At 44.4% G+C, this 23,030-nt stretch overlaps 1 protein-coding gene across 3 annotated transcripts in view; it reads left to right on the top strand.

Annotated features, from left to right (window-relative positions):
• The window catches only part of ATP8B1 (ATPase phospholipid transporting 8B1), a 128,503-nt gene that overhangs the window by 46,667 nt on the left and 58,806 nt on the right, over window positions 1–23,030 (top strand). For all 3 annotated transcript variants that reach the window (XM_050944660.1, XM_050944661.1, XM_050944662.1), the window contains exon 2: window positions 19,014–19,215. In XM_050944660.1, coding sequence (XP_050800617.1) covers window positions 19,035–19,215 — 181 coding nt within the window. In that variant the 5' untranslated portion in view covers window positions 19,014–19,034. The remainder of the gene's footprint in view (window positions 1–19,013; window positions 19,216–23,030) is intronic.

Here is a 23,030-nt window from a genome sequence, read left to right as displayed (position 1 = left end):
GGACGGAAGGGTGTGGGTCATTCCGCTTCCTGTCCCAATGCCCCGTGGTGCATCGCTACACACCTCAGCAGTTTGGCGCCATTGTGAGTCTGCAGCGCGATTTCTGTTAGAAATGGAGCCCCAGCTGCTGAGGACTTTGCTGATGAATGTCGCCAGCACATCACATTTGGCAGTTGAGCTATTCCTTCAGCTCCAAAGTGACAGTGAGGAGTCAGACGATGATATCGATTCGCCTGATGCGCATGACAATAAATTGCTTGTGGCAGTAACGGACGTGCTCAGCACCGTGAAACTCCGCCTTTGGGCTCGGGAAACAAGCACTAAGTGGTGGGATCACATCGTCCTGCAAGTCTGGGATGATGAGCAGTGGCTGCAGAACTTTTGGATGAGAAAAGCCACTTTCATGGGACTGTGTGCTGAGCTTGCCCTAACCCTGCAGTGCAAGGACACGAGATTGAGAGCTGCCCTGTCAGTGGAGAAGTGGGTGGCTATTGCAATCTGGAAGATGGCAACTCCAGGCAGCTACCGATCGGTCGTGAACCAGTTTGGAGTGGGAAAGTCGACCATTGGAATAATGTTGATGCAAGTTTGCAGGGCCATTAATCGCATCCTGCTAAGAAGAACCGTGACTCTGGGGAACGTGCAGGACATTCTGGATGGCTTTGCACAAATGGGTTTCCCTAACTGTGGAGGGGCGATAGATGGGACGCATAATCCTAGTCTAGCACCACCCCACCTGGCATCCGAGTACATTAATCGGAAGGGGTATTTCTCTGTGGTTCTCCAAGCGCTTGTGGATCACCGTGGGCTTTTCATTGACATTTACACAGGCTGGCCTGGAAAGGTGCATGATGTACGCATCTTTCGGAACAGTGCCCTGTTTAGGAAGCTGCAGGCCGGGACTTTTTTCCCAGACTGCAAGATCACAGTAGGGGATGTCGAAATGCCCATTGTGATCCTTGGAGACCCCGCTTACCCGTTAATGCCATGGCTCATGAAACTGTATACAGGGAAGCTTGACAGGAGCAAGGACCGGTTCAACTACAGGCTGAGCCAGTGCAGAATGACTGTGGAGTGTGCTTTTGGCTGTTTAAAAGGGTGCTGAAGATGTCTTTATGGGAAGCTAGACTTGGGGAAAGCAGCATCCCTGCGGTTTTATCCATGTGCTGTACCCTCCATAATATTTGTGAAGGGAAGGATGAAACATTCAGTGAGGAATGGACCTCTGAGGTTCAATACCTGGAGGCTGAATTTGCACAGCCAGAGAGCAGGGCTACTAGAGAGGCCCAGCACAAGGCTACACGGATTAGGGATGCCTTAAGGGAGCAATTTGAGGCTGAAAGCCAACAGTAATGTTTGGTGCCTTGCACAGGAGTGAAGTGCAGTGGTTACAATGATTTGCAGCGCCTGTTTTTCCCTTGGGGTACAGTATGTTTCACTTTCTGCAATAATAAAAACTGTTTTAAAAGCCAAGAAATCATTTATTCAAAATACAGTACATAAAAGGGCAGGGGGGTAGGGTGCTGAACTGTACAGTCAGAGGTTTCAATGTGTCCTGCCTGGAGTGCTGTGGAATGCCTGCTGCACTTCAGGATTAATATGCTGCATGGTGATGGGAGTTGAGTGCATAGGGTAAGGGTCGTAGTTCTCAGGGCTGGTAGGTGAACGTACAGGTGTTGGGGGCAGCTGGTGGTGGTAAGAACCAGGATGCTGGAGAAGGGGGTTTTGAGCAAACACTGGGGCACAAGGGAGAGAGCTTTGGGATGAGGGAGGGGTTAGCACGGTAGTGATCTGCCTGCATGGCTACAAGTGACTGCATACAGTCTGTTTGGCGCACCAGGAGGCTTATCAGCTGCTTTGTGCTTTTCTTGGTAGCCAATTCCTTTCTCCTGCTTCTCTCCACTGATGCATTTTCTCTCTCCAGTCCTGCAGCCCCTTATTCTCTCTGGCATACTGATTCATAACTGCTTTCACAAAATCTTTGCATTTCCTTGGTTTCCTCCTCAAGTTCTGTAGTCTTTCAGCAGGCTGTGATAGGGCTGGAGGATTCAAGGACACTTAAAAAAAACAGAAATAGAAACATTTATTACAGAGGCTGCAGTGTTTATAATCACAGTGAAGGAGTTTGTAGACTATTTGTAGCATCATTTACACATAGCAAACATAGCACAGAGAGGCCACAGCAGCGAAGACATGGTGAGTAATGGGGAATGAGTGATTAATGAATCCATGTTTCTGCCGCGACTCACCTGGGAAGGGGAGCTGCTTGAGTCAGGGCTCACTGGGGTTTCTGTGCATTGGGGAAAGCAGAGAGCAGCTGGGGGGACCTGCACTGAACACTATCCCTACATTTTCCACAGGATTTTATCCTGCCAGATATATCGCTGTTGCGGGTTACCTGGGAAGAGCGAGAGGGTCTTCTATAGCAATGTGGATTCCACCCTGGTCCCTATGCAGCTTGCCTGTGTGCAGCAATGGTCCCCCCACCCCTCGCGGCACAGTGGCGCGGACACGTTAGCCTGACTGGGACAGGGACCACGGTGGCTCTCCCTATAAACTTGCGCAAGCGCATTGCCCACGCTCTGGCTGAAACTTTTGAAGAGATTACAGAGGCCGGTTACCGCGACGTGATAGACCACATCAATGGGCTATTCCACATCTAGGCATGCATGCATGTAGCCATAACCACCGCCTTCCTCCCCCAAAACATTTCCATCCTTAAAATAAAAGCTGCTTACCGGGAACCCGCTCCTCTGCTTCTTCTTCACCAACAAGTTCCAGCTGCTGCGACTGGCTAACTTCCTCCTGGCTTGAGAAGAGCTCCTGGCTGCATGCCTCTTGGGACTCCGGGGTGTCTCCCACCACCTCAGTAGCCTCACTCTCGGTTTCCTCTACACTCTCTCCCTGCTCTGAACTGTCCATCATGGTCCTCGGATTGGCAGTGGGGTCACACCCAAGTATCACATCCAGCTCCTTGTAAAAATGGCAGGTCGTGGGGGCAGTACCTGAGCGGTGGTTTCCCTCACAGGCTTTGCAATAGGCACTCTGCAGCTCCTTTACTTTAACCCTGCACTGCAACGCGTCCCATTCATGGCCCCTTTGCATCATGGACTTTGATATCTGGCCAGGGCCAGTGCAACCATTTAGGCAAACTAGGCGGTTGCCTAGGGTGTCGAGATTTGGGGGTGCCAAAAAGCGCCTCCAATTTTTTTTTAAATGGTTGACCAGCCGCTGCTGCTGGGACAGAGAGGGAGTCTGAGCTGCCGGCGGCAGCCGGCAGCCCAGGTTGTCCCCTGGGTCAGGGCGCCGCCGCGGCAGCTGGCAGCCCAGAGTGTCCCGCGGATCAGAGTGCCACCGTGGCAGCCGGCAGCCCAGGGGGTCCCCCGGGTCAGCGCGCCGCCGCGGCAGCCAGCAGCCCAGGGGATCCCCTGGCCCAAGGAAACCCCGAGCTGCCGCGGAGGCGCGCTGACCCTGGGTCAGCGCGCACCGCCGCGGCAGCCGACAGGCCAGGGGCCCCCTGGGTCAGGGTGTCGCCGCGGCAGCCGGCAGCCCAGGGAGTCCCCTGGGTCAGGGCACTGCTGCGACTGCCCAGAGGTTCAGGCTGCCGGCGGCGCGCTGACCCAGGGGAATCCCTGGGCTGCTAGCAGAGGCTCAGAAACCAGAATCCCTCTCCCTCCCAGAGCAGGGGCTCCAGCCTATGCAATTTTTCTCATTGTGGGGAGTGGGGGCAGCGGCAGCTGGGCAGAGCTGCGCAGCTCTCCTTAGCGCATGTGGTAGGAGCCCTGCGATGGCGCGACACAAGGGCTTCTGGAGGAAAGCGGGGGCTGCCCCCTGGCTCAGCCTCCACATCAGCCCCAGCGAGGGGCAGGAGAAGAAAAGAGCCTCAGCGGTGGTCTGGTGGAGTGGAGGAAGAAAGAAGACCCTGACGCTCATGTGCTGGGCAAGGTAAGCAAGTGCTTCCCCACAGCTTGGCCTCAGGCGCCTGTGCTCCTGCCCCCTTGCTCCTTGGCTGGTCCCTGCTCCTGCTCCCCTTGTATGTGGGCGGCTTGAGAGAACAGCAGCCTGCAGAGCTGAGCTGCCCCAGTGCCCCCAGGCACCCCCCTTGACCCCATCCCCCCCCACAGCCCTGACCCCCAACTCTGAGCCCAGCCCCTCTGAGCTGGACACCACCCTGACCCCATCTCCCCACATCCCTGAGCCCAGCCCCTGTGAGCTGGGCACCCCTGAACCCAGAGCCCAGATCCCCACCTAGCCCTGGGCAACAACAGCATCACCCCCAGGCAGTGACAGCCGATTGTGATGGTTGGTACCAATCACCCATCATCTGCTCATTATGTAATTGCAAATGTATACAGACCATTACAGCTTTTAATGTTTTTAAATAATGTATTTAGTTTATTTTCAAATTATTACAAGTTAATTTTTGAATGTATTTCACTAGTTATTTTTTACATTTCCTAATACATGTTACTATAGTATTGCAAATGTTTTATGGAAGGGGCCCCCAATTTTGCTTTGCCCAAGGCCCCCTGAATCCTCTAGGCAGCCCTGTCTGAGTTTTAAGCCCTGCTGCTGTGTTTTGCCTGCAACAGGCAGGCCTAAGCCTGTGACTGACCCCCATAGCAGCTGCCTGAAGAAGTGCTTGGGGGAATCATACAGAAGGAGCGTGATATTTATTTGAGTTCTCTCCTCATGGAGGCTGTGCTCCACTTGGTGCAGGACAGTAATCTCAGCAGGACTCGAGGCCCAGCACCTTGCCTCAGTTTGTGAACTTGTACTGCACCCATCACTGGGCTCAGTCTGGCACCGTTACCCCTCACCAGTGCCCAAGAAGCAGTCAAAAAAGTTGGATGGACTGGTTAGGTTAGTTGTCGTGCTGTTGCTTGGCCAGTGTAGAGACCACTGAATGCATAATATTCCTCCGTGATGTTCTGTCCTGAGCACAATTGGCATGTATGAGGTAGTGCCTGTGAGGGACAGGTGTCTGTTTATGTCATCCAGCCATCATGTCTTAGGTCTTCTGGGGGGGGGGGGAGCTTTTCCATCCTGCTTTCATTGGATCAAAGTCAAAGATTATTTTCACAGGGAAGTTAGTAGGCATAGAGCCGATGAACATACCACCACAGAGAGCACTTGGCAACCATTTGAGTGTGTGTGACCTATTTAGTTAGAAAATGGAATTTTTCATTCAAATTGAGTTTGTACCATTTGATGTTTTTAATCATTTGGAGGTGCATGGCTAGTTAGGCAGAATGGGTTCCGCAGCACTCCCAGTCAGAGTTTGATATGAAGGAAGGACATATACGTGACTAAAAAAGGTGTATTTCTGATTACAATCAAATTGCTTAATTTTAAGGGAAAGTCATCTTGATCTCTTAATATTTATGTCAAACAGTTGATGAAATTCAAATAGTTAATTATAGTAAGTGACATGCATTCTCTATCCTTTACTTTTAATAGTGAACAAGAGAAAGGACTGATAGGAATAAAATTTCATTTTTTTTCGTTTACAGTTGATGCAGCCTCATGGCAGATAAAAAAAAAAAAAAAGGTCTGGGGCACAATTTCGTGACCGTGTATTGTGTATAATGTATGTGATTTTGGGGGGGGGGGCAAGATGGAAGTTTCGCCTAGGGCGCAAAATATCCTTGCACCGGCCCTGTATCTGCCCATAGGTATCATAATTTCTATGGCTGGAGCGCAGCTGTGACTGCACAGCTTCCTCACCCCAAACACTGATGAGGTCCTGCAGCTCGGAAGTGTTCCATGCTGGGGCTCGTTTGGAGCGTGGAGGCATGGTCAGTGATTGATTGATTGCACTCCACACCTGGCTGAGCAAACAGGAAGGGGATTTTTAAAATTCCTGGGGCATTTAAAGGGCAGGGTCACCTGAGCCCAGGGGAGTGGAGTGTGAAACGATGAGCAGAGTGGCTGAAAAGATATGCTGGGATACCTCCTAATACCCTGGAGGCCAATAACAGTGCTTTTGGTGGCCACACTTGATGAGCAGCACTGCATCACCAGCACTGGATTCGCTACACCCCAAGCAGACCAGGTGTACAGCCAGCGCTGCAGCCAGGGAGTTGCATCGCTGGCTGTGCTTTGCAAGTGTGGACACAGAGTGAGTTGCAGTGCTGTAACCCCATCACAAGCGCTGCAACTCTCCAGTGTAGCCAAGCCCTGGCACAAGTTCTCTGGATTGTATGCAATGTACTCTTTTATATAAATAGTCATAAAATCTTAAGGGACTTAATTAGCAGTTAATATCTGGATAAACAGTATGTTTTTAAAAGCAATTCTTCAAGGGCTTGTCATGCTTCTACTTTGCTGGAAATATCATACTCAATACTCAACAACACTGAAAAACTTTAATTAAAGAAAGACATCTGCTGCTGATCTTTCTGCTGTTTAAGGATATCACATGGCTCCCTCTGTTTTGTTGGATCTTGTGAGGGGAGCTGATCTATGTCATTGTCATCTTCACCTTTGCTGAGGCTCTGTCCTTTCCTTCCAGGCCTGGCACAATGGAACCAGTTCAATTTCAAATTCTGCCCCTTTTCACTTTATGAATTCAAATAGCAGTTGCCGCAGCTCCCTCTAGTGCCAGTACCTTCTTACATACAACACTCGCCCCACCCCACACACTTTCAATTCAGAGTGTTTTACTCCAGAAACAAAGCAATCTCTGAGATTCTCTTTCAGAAAATTACCAAAACAACCAGTAGTAGACTGTTTGTACTTGCCAAAACTTACTCCTATTTGCTTTCTTAGATTAAATGTATATTGTTTGGATAAAAAAAATTAAGGTAGGCACATAATGTTTAACTAGAATCTCTGTTATATCCTTATACTCCAGCTCACCAGGTTCTAGTGAAAAATGCATGTTTTTAAGAACAGTAAATATTGTTTTTTCCCACCAATGTTAGGAAAACAGCCCGTTGTTTATCAGAATCTGCTATAGAATTTACATAAAAATATTGCTCAAGTCTCTGAATATATATTGCAAAAAAAAATATTTTCATTAAACTGGAAGCCATCCATATAGATCAAATGGCTGCCTATGGCTTTAAACTTTTTATATCCCTTCCTTGTTGCCAGTCTTCTCTGGTATGTTCATGGCATACACTCAGAGAAGTTGTATAAAAACATATAACACTCTTGCTGGAAGGCTGCAACATAACGGCCATGTCTACATCTAAAATTTTGCAGCGCTGGTTGTTACAGCTGTATTTGTACAGCTGTATAGGGCCAGCGCTGCAGAGTGGCCACACTTACAGCAACCAGCGCTGCAAGTGGTGTTAGATGTGGCCACACTGCAGCGCTGTTGGGCGGCTTCAAGGGGTTTCGGGGAACGCGAGAGCAAAGCGGGGAAGGAGACCAGCTTCGCCGCGGTTTGCTCTCGCGTTCCGCGAACCACCCTGCAAACCGGAGGGAAGGAGACCTGCTTGCTCGGGTTCGGGGAACGCGAGAGCAAACCGGGAAAGGAGACCAGCTTCGCCGCGGTTTGCTCTCGCGTTCCGCGAACCACCGTGCAAACCGCAGGGAAGGAGACCTGCTTGTTCGGGGAACGCGAGAGCAAACCGCGGCGAAGCTGGTCTCCTTCCCCGCTTTGCTCTCGCGTTCCCGGAACCACCCTGCAAACCGCAGGGACGGAGACCTGCTTGCTCGGGGTTCGGGGAACGCGAGAGCAAGCCGGGGAAGGAGACCAGCTTGATTACCGGAGGCTTCCTCAGGTATGCTGGGATACCTGCTTATTCCACGGAGGTCAAGAAAAGCGCTGGTAAGTGTCTATACTTGATTACCAGCGCTGGATCACCAGCGCTGGATCCTCTACACCCGAGACAAAACGGGAGTACGGCCAGCGCTGCAAACAGGGAGTTGCAGCGCTGGTGGTGCCCTGCAGATGTGTACACCTCCTAAGTTGCAGCGCTGTAACTCCCTCACCAGCGCTGCAACTTTCTGATGTAGACAAGCCCAACAATGTATTTATTGTTAGATCCAGACTGATAACACACAGTAACCAAAAATAGACACACACAACAGGCTGCTCGCTGAGGCAGATTGGTACAACTCAACCTTGGCACCTTGCTGTAGCCAGACTGACTGATTATAAGCTTCCCAACAGAGACCCCTAGCCTGCAAGCAGGACCAGGAACCCCCACTCCTACACACACTCTCTTAGGGCTTGTCTACACTTACATTTTATAGCGCTCTAACTTGCTGGCTCATGGGGGTGAAAAATCACCCCCCTAGCGCAGCAAGTCTGCTCTCCCAGTACTCAAAGCTAATCCTCTCGTGGAGGTGGATTACCAGGAGTGCTGAGAGACCTCTCCCCCAGGGCTTGCACGCAACCATGCTCGCACTTCAAAGTACTGCTGCGGGAGCATTTCCGTGGCAGCGCTTTGAAGTTTTCAGTGTAGACATACCCTTAAAGGGAGAGCTTGCAATTCCAACGCAGTGCTCTATACACCACATTTATGTGCAGAGTAGAGTGATCATATGTACCTAATTACCTTAAGGCCTTGTCTGTTCTGGCCATGGAACAATGTTTAAATGGTGTTCAGCTTTAAGGCTTGTCTACACTGGCACTTTACAGTACTGCAACTTTCTCGCTTAGGGGTGTGAAAAAACACCCCCTCTGAGTTCTACAAGTTTTAGCGCTGTGAAGTGCCAGAGTAGACCGTGCACTGCCTTCTGTTCCAGCGCTGGTAGCTATTCCCCTTGTGGAGGTGTTTTTTCTTTTCCTTGTTGCCAGTCTTCTCGTTGCCATGGCAGCGCTTTAACGTAGCTAGTGAAAACATGCCCACAGATCCTGCAAGATGGGGGTATAATACTGTTAGCTAGCCTTTGTGGGAAAAGGCGGCGTCTTCATTTTAGAAGGATTTAACTCTAGGTTCAGGAAAACCAGTACAACCATAACAGAGGGCCAGGCTACACAAGTTGTGACAAGATCCCCCAATTGCTGTAATTCTGGTGTTTGATAGGCTTAGTTCAAACTGTGCTTAAACCTATGGACACTGAACTTTACTTTTAATAAATATATTTTCTGTCTTGATACATAAGGGAATTTTTAAGAAATATTAACATTATTTTTAAAGAGTCCATTTTTATGCTTATTCTAGTTCTGATGTGCTATGTCATACCTGAGGCGTGATGCCTGACAAGGTACTCCATGCATGGGCCAATATCCAAGAATGTAATCCCTCCATGTGACCATATCTTCCCAGGTGTCTCCCAAAAAAAATTTCACAACTATACTTACTAGGGTGAGCAGATGTCCTGATTTTTATAGGGACAGTCCCGATATTTGGAGCTTTTTCTTATATAGGCGCCTATTACCCCCCCACTGCTTGTCCTGATTTTTCACAATTTCTATCTGGTCACTCTAATACTTACTGACCTATAATAGTTCTGTCATTTCTATTAGGTAGCTTAGTTTAATTTCTCCTCCCTTGGAGACAATGCCTATTTAAAAACACATGATTTATCTGAAAAATATACCAACCCACTTTTTTTTTGTATTGTGGTAGCTCCTAGAGACATCAATCAGTGCCTTATGTTTATACAATACTTAGCACAAAAAGATGGTTCCTGCCCATTTAAAATCTGAGACTAGAGATAACAGGTGGATGTAAGAAAATAGATGGAGGTAGTACTAAGTACCAATGAAACAATCAATACTCAAGATTTCTCATCTTTAAATGAAAGGAGCACAAATAGTTTTTTCAGTCTTTACAGTTTACTTTATGTTCATTGTTGCTTCCTGTGTTGTCAGTTTTTCTGGTTCCATTTTTTGGTCTCTGGATCTTCTGCACAGTGAAGTAGGAGGCAGGTGGTGCATCAAATTATATGGAGTTCTAAAACTACAAAACTGTGGCAGAGGGATTTGGAAACAGGTGTAGCATAATGATTGCTATTTTTCATTTTCCTTAGAATACAATTTGGCAGATAAAGGGATGTGATCTCTGAGAAAAGGTGCCTGGGCTTACCTCTTGCTATTAGACAGAACACTTAAGTTTCATTGTTTTGTGAAAAATTAGGCCATGCTTCTAATTTTATCCCCTGTAATTCAGTTTATTACAACATATGGCAGCAATAAATTTGTGGTGGTTTGTTTGTAGACTTGGAAAGGGATCATTATTCAATATAAAAATCATTCTCTTGAGGTTTACAATAGCTAAACTGGTCATGTGCCAGGCACAAATGAATTACCATCTGTTCAAATAGGTTCTTGATGGCTTGACAGGCTGTATCATGGTAAAATTTTTAGCTTTGTGTGATTGTTTGAGAGTATAGTATAGCAGGGCTGTTTTTGTATTTAAACTAATGCCGGTTAAGCATTAATAGACTTTTGAAGTAAGAGTGGAGATCTTCATCAGTGCTGACAGCCCTGGATGGGCCTTCTGCACTCGGGTGAATTTCACGTAGGTATTCAGATATGGTGGTGATGTGAACAGCTTAAGAACTTAAGCAGAGAGAATTCTGTTGTCTTAGCATAGATGTACAATTCTCCTTCAGTGCAATTTTCCCTTCTTGAATATACATTACTGTGTCACTTATAATTTGGCTTGGATTCCTGAGGGTGATGAATGGAAGACAAAGTTCCAGTTTCATTATGGCCATTTTGAGTATCTGGTGATGTCTTCAGTCTTTCAAACACCCCCAGACACTTTTCAGCATTTCGTTAGTATTTTTAGGGACATTTTAGATCAAATACCTCGACAATAGTCTTATTTTCAGAAAACCAGCGCCTACATGACCAACATGTGTGGCTGGTACTGGAACTTCTCTGTGAGCATCGGCTATATGCAAATCTAAAAAAATGCGAATGGAATCCATGGAATTTCTAGGTTATAGAGACTTGTCCCAGTGGCATCAGAGTGGATCCTAGAAAAGTATCTGTGATTACTAATTGGGCAACCCTAAGAAATGTTCATCAACTACAAAGTTTCCTTGGATTTCCAAATTTTTACCAACATTTTCTTAAGGATTTTGCTGGATGGGTGTCCCATAGACTGGACTGCTCTTGAAGAATGCTCCATTTGCCTGGAAATGGGAAGTCTGGTCAATCTTCGATCTCTTAAAGGAAGCATTTACGTCAGCACCTAGATTCGGTGAAACCTTTGTAGTTGAGGTGGAAGCATCCAATATGACAATCAGAACTGTACTATCACAATGACATGGACCCTGGAACTTATTCCATCCATATACATTCTACTCCTTTAAACTCAAAGAGCAGAGTTACGAGATCTGCGATAAAGAACTACTCTCTGTTAAAGCTGCCTTTGAAGAATGGCACCACATTGAGTGTGCCTGACTTCCAGTCCCAATATCTACAGATCATAAAAATTTGGGATATCTGCATGCCAAAAAGACTTTGAACCAGGGTCAAATCTGATAGTCTTTATTCTTCTCCAGATTTAACTCTGTTTTCTTGTACTGTCAGGGCACCCAGAATGGCAAGCCAGATGCATTCTCTCTTAAGAGGGAATAGCTAAGAGAAAGAGCTCAAGCTCAAAAATATTCTACAATCCTCAAATCTTGTAATTTTGCCAATGCCCTAGTATATAGGATTTGTTGCCCCACCTCCAATTCTCATTATTCGATGACCAATTTGTGGTGGAAAGCATGTTGAGTCAGAATGTTGCCAGTGACCAACCTCCTAACCTGTCTTCCTGATTAAATATGGGTTCCTTTATTTTAAAGGCTGTATCTGTTTTCCACAGGGACACCCAAGCTTTAAGTACTTAAACTTTATGGTGATTCTCTTCTGGCTGGTCACTTTAAACCATGTAGACTAGTTTCTCTAAGTACCTGGGGGTCAAAGATGCAGCCCTTCATCATCATCATCATCATCATCTATTTTAACTCCTCCAATGTTTTCTCCTGAACAAAGGCCCCCTGCGTGAAACATATTTGGGAATCATGCCTTTATGAACCCCATCCCAATCCTGGTCATTCATCTCCATGCATTTTTATCATTGATCTATCCAAACTGGATCTATCCAAATTGTGACTAAAATGGTCCACTTTTATCTCATATCCCAGGATCTCCACTGCTGAGGAGATCAAGAGCCTTTTTTTTTTTTTTTTTTTTTTTTTTTTTTAAACTCACATCTTCAAACTCTTTGGCTACCATCTAGCATTATCATCCACTGGCACACACAATTCATTTCCCATTTGTGGCTAGAACTTCTTAAATTGCTGAATGTTAAGCTACATCCTGCCTCTGCCTACTATCCTCCTACCGATGGGCAGAAATAAGTGCATAACATAACATCATAACAGCCATACTGGTTCAGACCAATAGTCCAATCTAGTCCAGTATCTTGTCTGACAGTGGCAAGTGCCAGATACTTCAGAGGCAATGAACAGAACAGGGTAATGTAGAGGGATCCATCCCCTGCTGTTCAGTCCCAGCTTCTGGCAGTTGAAGCTTTGGGTTGCATCCCTGACCATCTTGGTCAATAACCATTGATGGACCTATCCTCCATGAACTTAACTCATTCTTTTGACCCCAGTTACATTGCTGGCCTTCATGACCTACCATGGCTATGAGTTCCAAGAGTTTTCTGTGCGTTATGTGAAGAAGTGCTTCCTTTTGTTTGTTTTTAAACCTATTGCCTATTTAATTTCATTGGACTTCTTGTGCTATGTGACTTTATATGTAATGTATTTGACCAAATGGATTAATCAGATCCTTGAATAATACTTCCATTGTTTCATCAGTTATCACCAGGATGACTGGATCTATGGATTTCATCTGCTGTTCTATCCATTCTTACAAAAGGTGTCTCATGTCCCCACAGCCATCCACCTTATCCAGCATTTTGTACCACGTCCAAGAGGAACTGAGAAAACATCTCAATTCTGCCAAAAATAGCTACAAGTATTATGTGGACCATCATCACTGGGAAGTCCCTTGTCTCATTGACTGGGTATGGTTATCATCATGGAATCTCATCTCCACTTCACCCTCATGTAAAGTAGATAGTCATTGCTTAGGTTCATGTAAAATTATCCAGCAGATCAACCCCATCTTGGTCAAACAGCCTCTTGTTCACCTCCTTTGGATCCTGTCTTCCATGTTTTGCTGTTTAAAGCCAGGTACTCCCAATCCCTTTCCTGGATGAGTCAAGCCTCAGCCAGTCATCATCCAGGGGCATGAAGAATTTCTTATACAATAGATCCTGGACTCTCAATTAGTCAACAGCAAACTGTGAGTTACTTTGTGACTTGGGAAATTTATAGGCCAGCTGACCAGTCGTGGGAAACCCCTCCCCCCCCAGTTACAGCCACACATCTGATAAGATTAGGGAATTTCACCAAGCCTACCCTGCTAAGTCCAGACCTGAGAAACCTGGAAGGCATCCTTGAAGGGAGGATAAATATAAAGAGCTCATGCAGCCTGTGCAGGGCTTGTAATTGATTTAGTATAGCATATCCCTCACTGGTCATTGTTCACCGGAGGCTGCTGATGCTGTCTATACAAGAACTTGGCGAGTGCCCTTCATCGTCTGCGCAACACAACAGTTGTCTGACTCCTCACCCACTAGATTCTGCATTGTGTTATCAGAATACACACCTGATGTTGCTTCAGTTGAACTGAGTCTGTTGTGAGTGTTATCTTGTTCCATTGGCAATAGGTAACTATATTGGTGAGCTTATTATATTTAGTAAAGAAATGAACTTTTGTGTTCTCAGTGGTAGTTTAGTATCGTTAGGGCTGCCCCCACTTTTTGCTGTTTTATTTTAAGACAAAAGTAGCTCATTGATCTGGTTTGAAGTGTTACCCGGGGTTCTTTCAACCCAAAGCTCTTGGTAACTTTTACTCTGTGCGAGGAAGTGTCAGGAAATAAATCGGGGTGACACGGCCGTCTGACTGATAGATGGCTGGCACAAACAGGACAACACAAGACTGCTTTCACTTAAAGCTAAACTTTACTAGTCTCAAGCGCTTACACACGTCTGCAACGAGATTAGTAAAACACCCCCAGCCCTGATAATTACCAAAGCTGAGTATGGCTTTCGAGTGACACAACGAAAGGCTTCTGGTGGCCAAATCTTCCGTCTGCCAGTGGGGACCGCAAGATATATCTAGAGGGAGAGTCTAAAAGAGTCCCCAAATGAGTCCAGCTATCTCAAGCTTTTTCTTCTTATTTATACGTTAGTAATAGAATGACATGTCCCTTAACGAAACCTTGTTAAGTAAGCAATTTCAATGATCAAGCAAAAGGCTCCTTCTGATTATTGATTAACCAGGTTTGGGTTTTTCCAGAGTCTGCAGCCTTGAGACCCCAATAATCCTGGGGCATATCAGCAACTTCAACACAGTTCTTATCAGGAAGGATGTGGGGTCAAGCTGCCCTTGCTGTGGCACCCAAAACCCTCTCCCCTCCTGCCTTGGTCAAGCTGAGATTGCTGAATGGCCAGTTTACAGCTTGCTGACTAAGCCGCCTTTAACAATAAGCCATAGTGGTTTTAGGTACTTTACTGGTTTGCCAAAGTCTGCCCATACAGAAGAAGCCCATTTAGCATTTGAATCATAGACCAGCTATGGTATATTGGCACAGAGAGATTCTATTAGCTCATTAGTCAGAGTGAAGCTAGCTTTTGAAAATTGATATAAAGCAAACGTCTAATGTTTCAGCATTCAAGTGCAGTATGATGGGAGTAGGGTTACATTTTACAAATGTAGGCCCTGGAACAGAGAGAAAATAAAGTACAGGTGTTATGTCATCCACTTGGCCTTTCGATTGCCATAATTTCTCACTGTCCACAAAGGCACGTGTGGCCAAAGCCCTTGATCTTTTTTCTAAAACTCCTGGAGTTAAAAACAAAACAAAACAAACCCCAAAACATAAATGAATTATCTACAATAGTGATCCTCAAATCTTCTGTTTAGCAAATTGAGGGAAGTTCCATGATCACATTTTAAAATGGCTCCCTCCACAACACAGGAAAACTTCTATACAGGGAGATTTGTAGTTTTAAATAATTATACATCTGAGGCAGTAATTAACTCTCTACAACTGAAGTTATACTGAAAGAAATGACTAGCAGTAGCCCATTGTCCCTGACATGGAGGGTAAAAGTAGTAATCTGATGTTACCTGGCTGTTTTCTCTGGCATCCTCCATTTACCAAGGAGACAGCATATGTTTAAACAGAGTTCTAAATTTGTTTTAAACACTGTTTATATTTACATGGCTTCCTTGGCAAACATATACACGCAAGTTACTTGTACATGGCCCTGATCCTGAAACCATAAGTATGCAGGTGGGATGCTGCACTTAGAGCCCTATTGAAGATAGTGGGGCTTGGTGAAGGTGCAGGCATCTGCTTGTTTGATGCCAGTTGCAGGATTAGGGCCCATATTTAAAGCAGTGTTCTGTAATTAGGCTAGCACTGATAAGTCCAAAGTGTGCAAAATACTGAATAAAGAGTGGCTATTACAGATGGAAATAGATTCACAGACAATGAGCCCTGTAGAAGTGACCTATGAAGGAGAATTTTCCACAACCTTTGATAAATTGTTCTAATGGTTAATTATATTCACTTTTTTTTTTAAAGTACTTTATTTTTGGTCTGAACTTGTCTAGCTTCAACTTTTCCATCCATTACATCTTGTTATACCTTTGCTAGATTGACAATCCCTATATTATCAAATATTTATTCCCTATGTAGGGAAACTCTCATGAACTATAATCAAGTAACATCTTAATCTTCTTTTTGTTAAAATTAATATATTGACTGTAATCTTTCATTATGAAGCATGTTTAACAATCTTTCAAGCATTCTAGTGACTTTTCTTTCTACCTTATGCAATTTATCAACATCCATCTTGAATTCAGACATCAGAACTGGCCACGGTATTCTAGTACCAGTCACACCAATGCCAAACACAGAGGTGATGTAACTTCCCTACTCCAACTTATTTCCTTGTTTATGGTTGTGTTTGCCCTTTTGGTCACAGTGATGTTCTTGGAGCTCATTACAGCTAATTCTCCGTCATGATTCCCAGATTCTTTGAGAGTCACTGCTTCAGAATAATTCCCCACCCTGTAAGTGTGGCCTCCATTCTTTGTTCCTAGATGTGTGACTTTACATTTCGTCTGTATTGATATACATATTGGTTGCACCCAGCTCACCAAATGATACAGATTGTTGTGTATCAGTGACGTGTCCTCTTCATTATTTCCTACTCCCCTAATCTGTGTTATCTGTAAACTTTATCATTGATTTTGGGGTTTTTTTCTGGGTCATTGATAAAAATGTGACGTAGCATCGGGCCAAAAAACAATCCTTGTAGGACTCACTAGAAACATACCTGCTCAAAGATGGTTCCTGCCTAAAATTAAAGTATGGATCCAATCAGTTTGCTTGGTTTTAACCCATTTAATGTGCGCCATGTTAATTTTGTATCATTCTAGTTTTTTAATCAAAATGTCATATGGAATCAAGTCAAATGCCTTACAAACCACTAAGTATACTACACTAACACAGTTACATTTACAACCAATTACCCGCTTTTAATCTTTAAATCCTATATCAGTTGTTCTGTTGTTGTCAGGCTGTGGTCCTCCCATTTACCTTTTAAAAATATTGGTATAACAGTAGCTTTCTTCTGGAACTTCCCCAGAGTTCCAAGATTTTTTGAAAATCCACATGAACAGTCAAGAGAACTCCTTGGCCAGCTTGTGTGTGTGTGTGAGAACTCTTGGGTACAGATTATGCTGATCTATTGATTTTTAAAAATTACGGACTTTAGGAGGTGCTGTTGAACATCCTTGAGTTGTTTTTGGAATGGAAAGTGTTTCTTCATTACATAAGATTACATCATCTGGCTTTTTCTTAAATACAGAAGAAAAATATTTATTGAACATCTTTTCCTCTTTCTGCATTATTGTTGACTGTTACCATTTCCATTCCATAGGCCAATACCATTATTAAGGTTCTTTTTATTCCTAGTATACTTAACTATGCTGGCTGTAGATTTTGCCAAGTGTCCTTTTGCTTCCTTTATCAATTTTCTGCAATTCCTAGTTTCTGATTTATATTCATTTCTATCATCTTCCCCTTTCTTCTGTTTATGTGGTAGGTTTTTGTTAAGTATCAGAGGGTAGCCGTGTTAGTCTGGATCTGTAAAAGCAGCAAAGAATCCTGTGGCACCTTATAGACTAACAGACGTCTTGGAGCATGAGCTTTCGTGGGTGAATACCCACTTCCTCTGAGGAAGTGGGTATTCACCCACGAAAGCTCATGCTCCAAGACGTCTGTTAGTCTATAAGGTGCCACAGGATTCTTTGCTGCTTTTAGGTTTTTGTTGTTTTTTTTGTTTTTAAATTGCTGCTTTTACTTCCTCTGTAAGCCAGATTGTTTTTTAAGCAGCGTGACCTTCCTTCTCAGTTGTGGCTTTCTGGGCATCTAGTAAAATATCTTACACTTCCCAATTATCATTCATGTTTTTCTGTTCATATTCTTTCTCCCAAATGACAGGGCTCATAATTGTGAAGTGCTTCATGGGTGGGTTTCCAAACTTGTCTACCGTGTGATTTATAATCTGTTAGCAGGGCATGTCTGGATAGGCAAGAGAACTATTAAACATGTTCCATTAAAAATGGTTCCATTAGTCCTGTTTAATTGCCAGTGAGAACACCATGTGTTTAACATTTTAACCATGACTTGGAAGAATAGTATTAAATTTATATTTCATATTTTGAAGATTAACATCAGATTGTATAATTCAGTGATGGCACTTCTGTACCATTTAAGTATATTTTTAAAAACTCAATTTTTAAAAAATGACCTAACGCTTTGAAACATGCATCTTGGAGGCTTACTCCAAAAATAGAAAATGATCCTTCACAAGATGCTGAAAATACTCCAAAATAAACAATTTTCAGCTCTTTAAAAATACTTTAGTAGATGAGACTGATAATTCCTCATAGAAGTCTTGCTCATATCCAGGATTGTGAGAATTCAGAGAAGGCCAGATCTCTGAACATTTTGAATGGAATTGTTTCTCAAAAGCCGTAATTTGCAAAAAAAAAAAAAAAAAAAAAAAAAAAAAAAAAAAACCTTTTCTTCTGAAAATAGAGACCACAAATCTGTGTTTATATTTTGACTTTTGGGAGTTGGACCTTTTAAAATTGTTTAAATTCCTTCAGGAACAGGTGAAGACTAGTTATGCTTTTATCTTATGAGAGTATGTAGGTACAATATCGGGTTGAATGCTGAGGATTTTTTTTAAACAGACTTGTGTATAGTATAACCCTCCAACGTAGATACTTTGTATTTGTAATCAATTCTAAGTACATTACTTTTATTACTGCATCAGAATGCTACATTTTACAGTGCAATAATATGAATGTCTTTACTATGTTTTTTTATTAGAATAGTCATGATGTCCAAATATCCTGTAGAAGTAGTTAAACACTTCACATTTGGTTTTTTGACGTGAAAAATAAAGATTTATTTAATTGTATTGAAAGAAATTACTTGTGTGTGAGCTTCTCCCACTGCCCTCCTAATGGGTGCAACTGGAACTGATTATCAGTCCCTATACCAGTTACTGCTAATGAGGGTTCTCTTCTAGCTCAAGTGGTAAGAGCCTGTGCTTCTGAGCCAGAAGGATCTGAATTCTATCTGTAGTCTCTCTCCTTTTTGAGATGACATGGGCTGCGGTATAGTAACAGCTATAAAGACCTATGTGGTCCTGAAATTAGTAATACTATTATAATACTTGCTAGAATTTATGAATATATCAAGGAATTAGTATGTCAGTTACAGTCATCATTACATCAGTCTTCTTAAAATTTCAATAAGATAATCTAGGTGTGCTAAAGGTCTTGGATTAGAAATCCTGTTCCATGGGTTTGAACTATCTTTGAAATTGGACTCTGAACTTAGTTGAAAGAGTTCTTAGCAGAGCTGCTTTCAAACCTGATTTTAAGAAGAGACAGATTAGAATGCTTCTGTAATATTAACTATCAATTCATTTCCTTTATCAAGTGTTTGCAGACTGCTGGCAGAATGCATTCAGACAGGGATTCAGAGACAACCTTTGATGAGGACTCTCAGCCAAATGATGAGGTAATGCCCTACAGTGATGATGAAACAGAAGATGAATTGGAGAGTCCGCTGCCTGCAGTTGAACCAGAGCAAAACCGAATCAACAGAGAGGCTGAAGAGAGCAGAGAACCAGTTAAGAAAGGTAATAGTATGAGAAATTATACTGAATTAACTATTGAATATAAAGATTCAGAGGATTGTGCACTGTACCAGATATACATAGGTTGCTGAGTTTGTTCAGTTTATTTTCAGATTTAAGAATATACTCAATACTTTCTCCCTGAGCAGATCTACATTGTTAACTGCATTTTCTAGTAATCTATGTCAACTAGAAAGTTAATCCACACTCATCTACAAAATTGCATCCCACTACAGCTATTTGGGAAGTGAAGTGGCTTCACACTATGATCTGAGGTCATCAAATATGAGCTTGATCAGATCCAGTCTATTTATTCAGAAATTTTCACAAACTGATGGACAGTTATGCGGGGAGGGATAGCTCAGTGATTTGAGCATTGGCCTGCTAAACACAGGGTTGTGAGTTCAATCTTTTGAAGAGGCCTTTTAGGGAACTGGGGTAAAAATCTGTCTGGGGATTGGTCCTGCTTTGAGCAGGAGGTTGGACTAGATGACCTCCTGAGGTCCCTTCCAACCTTGATATTCTGTGATTCCTGAACCTTTCACATGACTTCAGATTTATTGCTAGCTTCCACTTCTTTTTTAGCAGTTTTATTTAATTTTTGTTTCTGGGTTAGTAGCAGATAGGTCACGTCCACAAACTGTGGTGGGTGGTGCTGACATCAAGTGTAAGGAGAGCATGAGCGGCAGATATGTAGAAATTTTGGTGGTGCCCAGAACCTGCCTCTGCCCAAACTTCGCCCTCCCAAAACTCCTCCCCCACCTGCCCAAGGCTCTGGGAGGGAGTTTGGGTGGGGGAGGAGGTCTGGGGCACAAGGTATAGGCGATTGGAGGGGTTGCAGGCTCGAGGAGGGAGGGGATGCAGGGGTGGGGCTGGGTTTGCAGTGGGGCTGGGGATGAGAGGTTTGGGGTGTGGGAGGGGGCTCAGGGATATGGCAGTGGGGTGGGGCTGGGGATGAGGGGTTCATGATGCAGGAGGGGGCTCAGGATTGGGGCAGACAGTTAGGGTGCAGGGGGATGAGGGTTTTGAGGTATGGGAGGGGCTCAGGGCGAGAGTAGGAGTGTGGGGGGTGAGGGCTCTGTCTGGGGCTGGGGGATTTGGGGTGTTGAAGAGGCTCTGGGCTGGGGCAGAGAGTTAGGGTGTGCCGGAATGAGGGCTCTTTCTGGGACGAGGAATAAGGTGTTTGGGATGCTGGAGGGGCTCAGGGCTAGGGCAGAGGGTTGGGGTGCAGGGGTGTGAGGGCTCTGGCTAGGACTGAGGATAAGGCGTTTGAGGTGTGTGAGGGGCTCAGGGCTAGGGTAAAGGGTTGAGGGTGTGGTGGGGAGGATGAAAGCTCTGGCTGAGGGTATGGGCTCTGGGGTGGGGCAGAGCTGTGGATGAATTTGGGGGGCAGGCAGGCTGCTCCAGAACAGGGGCCAGAGAGGAGGACTCCCTCCAGCCCTTTCCCTGACAGCAGCAGTGAGCTCTGGGGGAGGAGCCCCCCCTTCCCACCCCCCCAGCAACACACCCCCACCACTGTCACTGCTTGTGCTCCTAGGGCCCCTCTCAGGTCCAGGAATCTCCCTTGCCTCCCCCGTGGTGGGTGCCAGGGGGTGCTGCGTGTGCCTCCTCCCCTGCTGTTGCCCCTGACTGTAGCCTCACTGGAGGTGGGGGATGGAGCTACCTCCTTGCCTAGCATGGGGAAGGAGCGGTGACTGCGGGCAGGGTGCTGTGCTGGTGGAAGGTCCCACCGGAAAAGAGAAGGGTGTGAGGGGGAAGGGCAGGCTCAGAGTCAGTCTGCCCTAGCAGTTGATATGGGGGCACTAGGACTCTGCGGCAGCTGTGGCTGCAGGGAGGCAGCATGGAGCTGCATGGAAGAGGCAGGGATGCTCTGCTCCCTCCGGGGGTTCATGGGGACAGCAAGAGGGGGCTGGGGGACACTCAGGGGAGGCATGGGAGGGGCGGTGGATGGGGCCGGGGGGAGACCCTGCCCCAAACATTGGTGGAGCTGGGCCCCTGGGCTCTGAATATTGCTGGCACTACGTGAGTATATAACTCACCACCCATGAAGGAGAGGGATTGCTTTTTGGAAAGTACCTGGCACATTTTGGGTGCCCTCAAATTTTTTAAATAATAAATGTAATACACAGGTACCTGGAGTACTGGAAGAGTGGCACAAAAATTGTCAAGATGAATGGCTAGAGTCTGTTCATCTTTTGCTGTTATGACTCTAGAGAATAAACAGAAGCATTTAATACACTGATTAATTTTTTCACTAAGTTGCTTACTTCTGAAAGGTTTCTACTCATTAAAGACTTAATTTACACATAATGGAAGCAAACAAAGCATGTAGATTTGGTGTTAATATCTATTAGTGTAAATGAGAGATGCACATGCTTTGAGTTTCAAGAGCTAAACAGTTTTATAAATGACTTTAACAAGTTTCCAGTGCCAGCTGGAGACTTAAAATAAAAACAACAGTTCAAAAATATTTTTCATCTTGAAGTAGTCATCTTGGTGGATTTTATGCTTCTCTTCATGGCCTCTAGAGACAAAATCATGAATCAGCACTGTTGTCTAGCAGCAGTTTCTGATGGAGTGTCAGAATATGGAAGGTATTTCCAGCAGCACTAGAAATTAGACTTTGCTGGCTATTTTTAGTTTGTCATTCAGCAATGACATGGTCAGCAATGTTGGTATCTAATTCAAGCATTTAATAATTAAACTTCAAAGCTAACATAATTTCATGATCAATGGGGGAAGTTCATACTTCTTCCATTTGGCTGCAGATGTTTCAGTCTGGGTTGCAGATTCAACAAGACATTCATTGTGTTCATTTACATAAGAGCAATATTTGCAGCCTTGTTGGCTAGACTTTTTTATTTATTTATTTTTTAAATCTATGCTCATTTTCATTTTCCTTGCTCTGGTTAATAAAGTCAAAACTCTCTGCTTAATTTGCAGAATCTGTGGAATGTACTGAACTAGGTTAGTCCAGTGGTTTTCTATTGTCAGGTAGCGCTACAGAAATCTCATCCTTGTTGCTTTTTCTCAATGGAGAGGATTTCCGTTTAGTTTTCTTAGAAGTTGAATCGGCTTTTCTCTTCCACAGTGAAGAGTATAAAATAAGAACCCTTCCAAGTAGTCTGAATAATAAGTCTTTCCCCTCAACCAGGTTTCACTCACTTATTACTAACTTCAGAATTCTCCTCATTGTCCAGTCATCCATAGTCTTCTAGCATTAGCATCAGTCCAGGTTACCACTAAGGTCCATGTATGCTACAACAATGGTCAGTGGACCTGCTTACAACAAGGTGCGTTCATAAACACACATTACTGTTCAGGACAGCACTTAATCATGTGAGGGGACAAGCATGTCATAACCAGGTCTGCTTGCACTTACTTTTTTATTTTGCAGCTGGTGTGGCTGATCAGTGATTCAATCTATTTTAGAACCTCAGTTTTCTTACAGTAGAGTTTACAGACATAGATTCCAAGGCCAGAAGGGACCACTGTGATCATCTAGTCCGACCTCCTGTGTAATACAGGCCACAGAACTTCCCCAAAGTAATTCCTGGAGCAGCTCTCTTAGAAAAAACATCCAGTCTTTTGCTGAATGGCTAAAACCTAAGGTGCCCATTCATTGCTGCTGCTCTTGTTATAATTCAGTCTTGTTAATAGTAGTTACTGAGAAAAAAGGATTAAGAGAACAGATTGGAAGCCAATATATCTATCCTGCAGTTACCGCCAATCTTTTCTCTATTTGAAACAGGTCAGACAGGTTGCAACTTGACTGACTATTGACTAGGAAGCTGCTTTAAAAAAAGGATATATTCCCC

The sequence above is a fragment of the Gopherus flavomarginatus genome, chromosome 3 (assembly GCF_025201925.1).
Source record: "Gopherus flavomarginatus isolate rGopFla2 chromosome 3, rGopFla2.mat.asm, whole genome shotgun sequence".
NCBI lineage: Eukaryota > Metazoa > Chordata > Testudines > Testudinidae > Gopherus > Gopherus flavomarginatus.
This window is presented reverse-complemented; position numbering and strand designations above follow the sequence as displayed.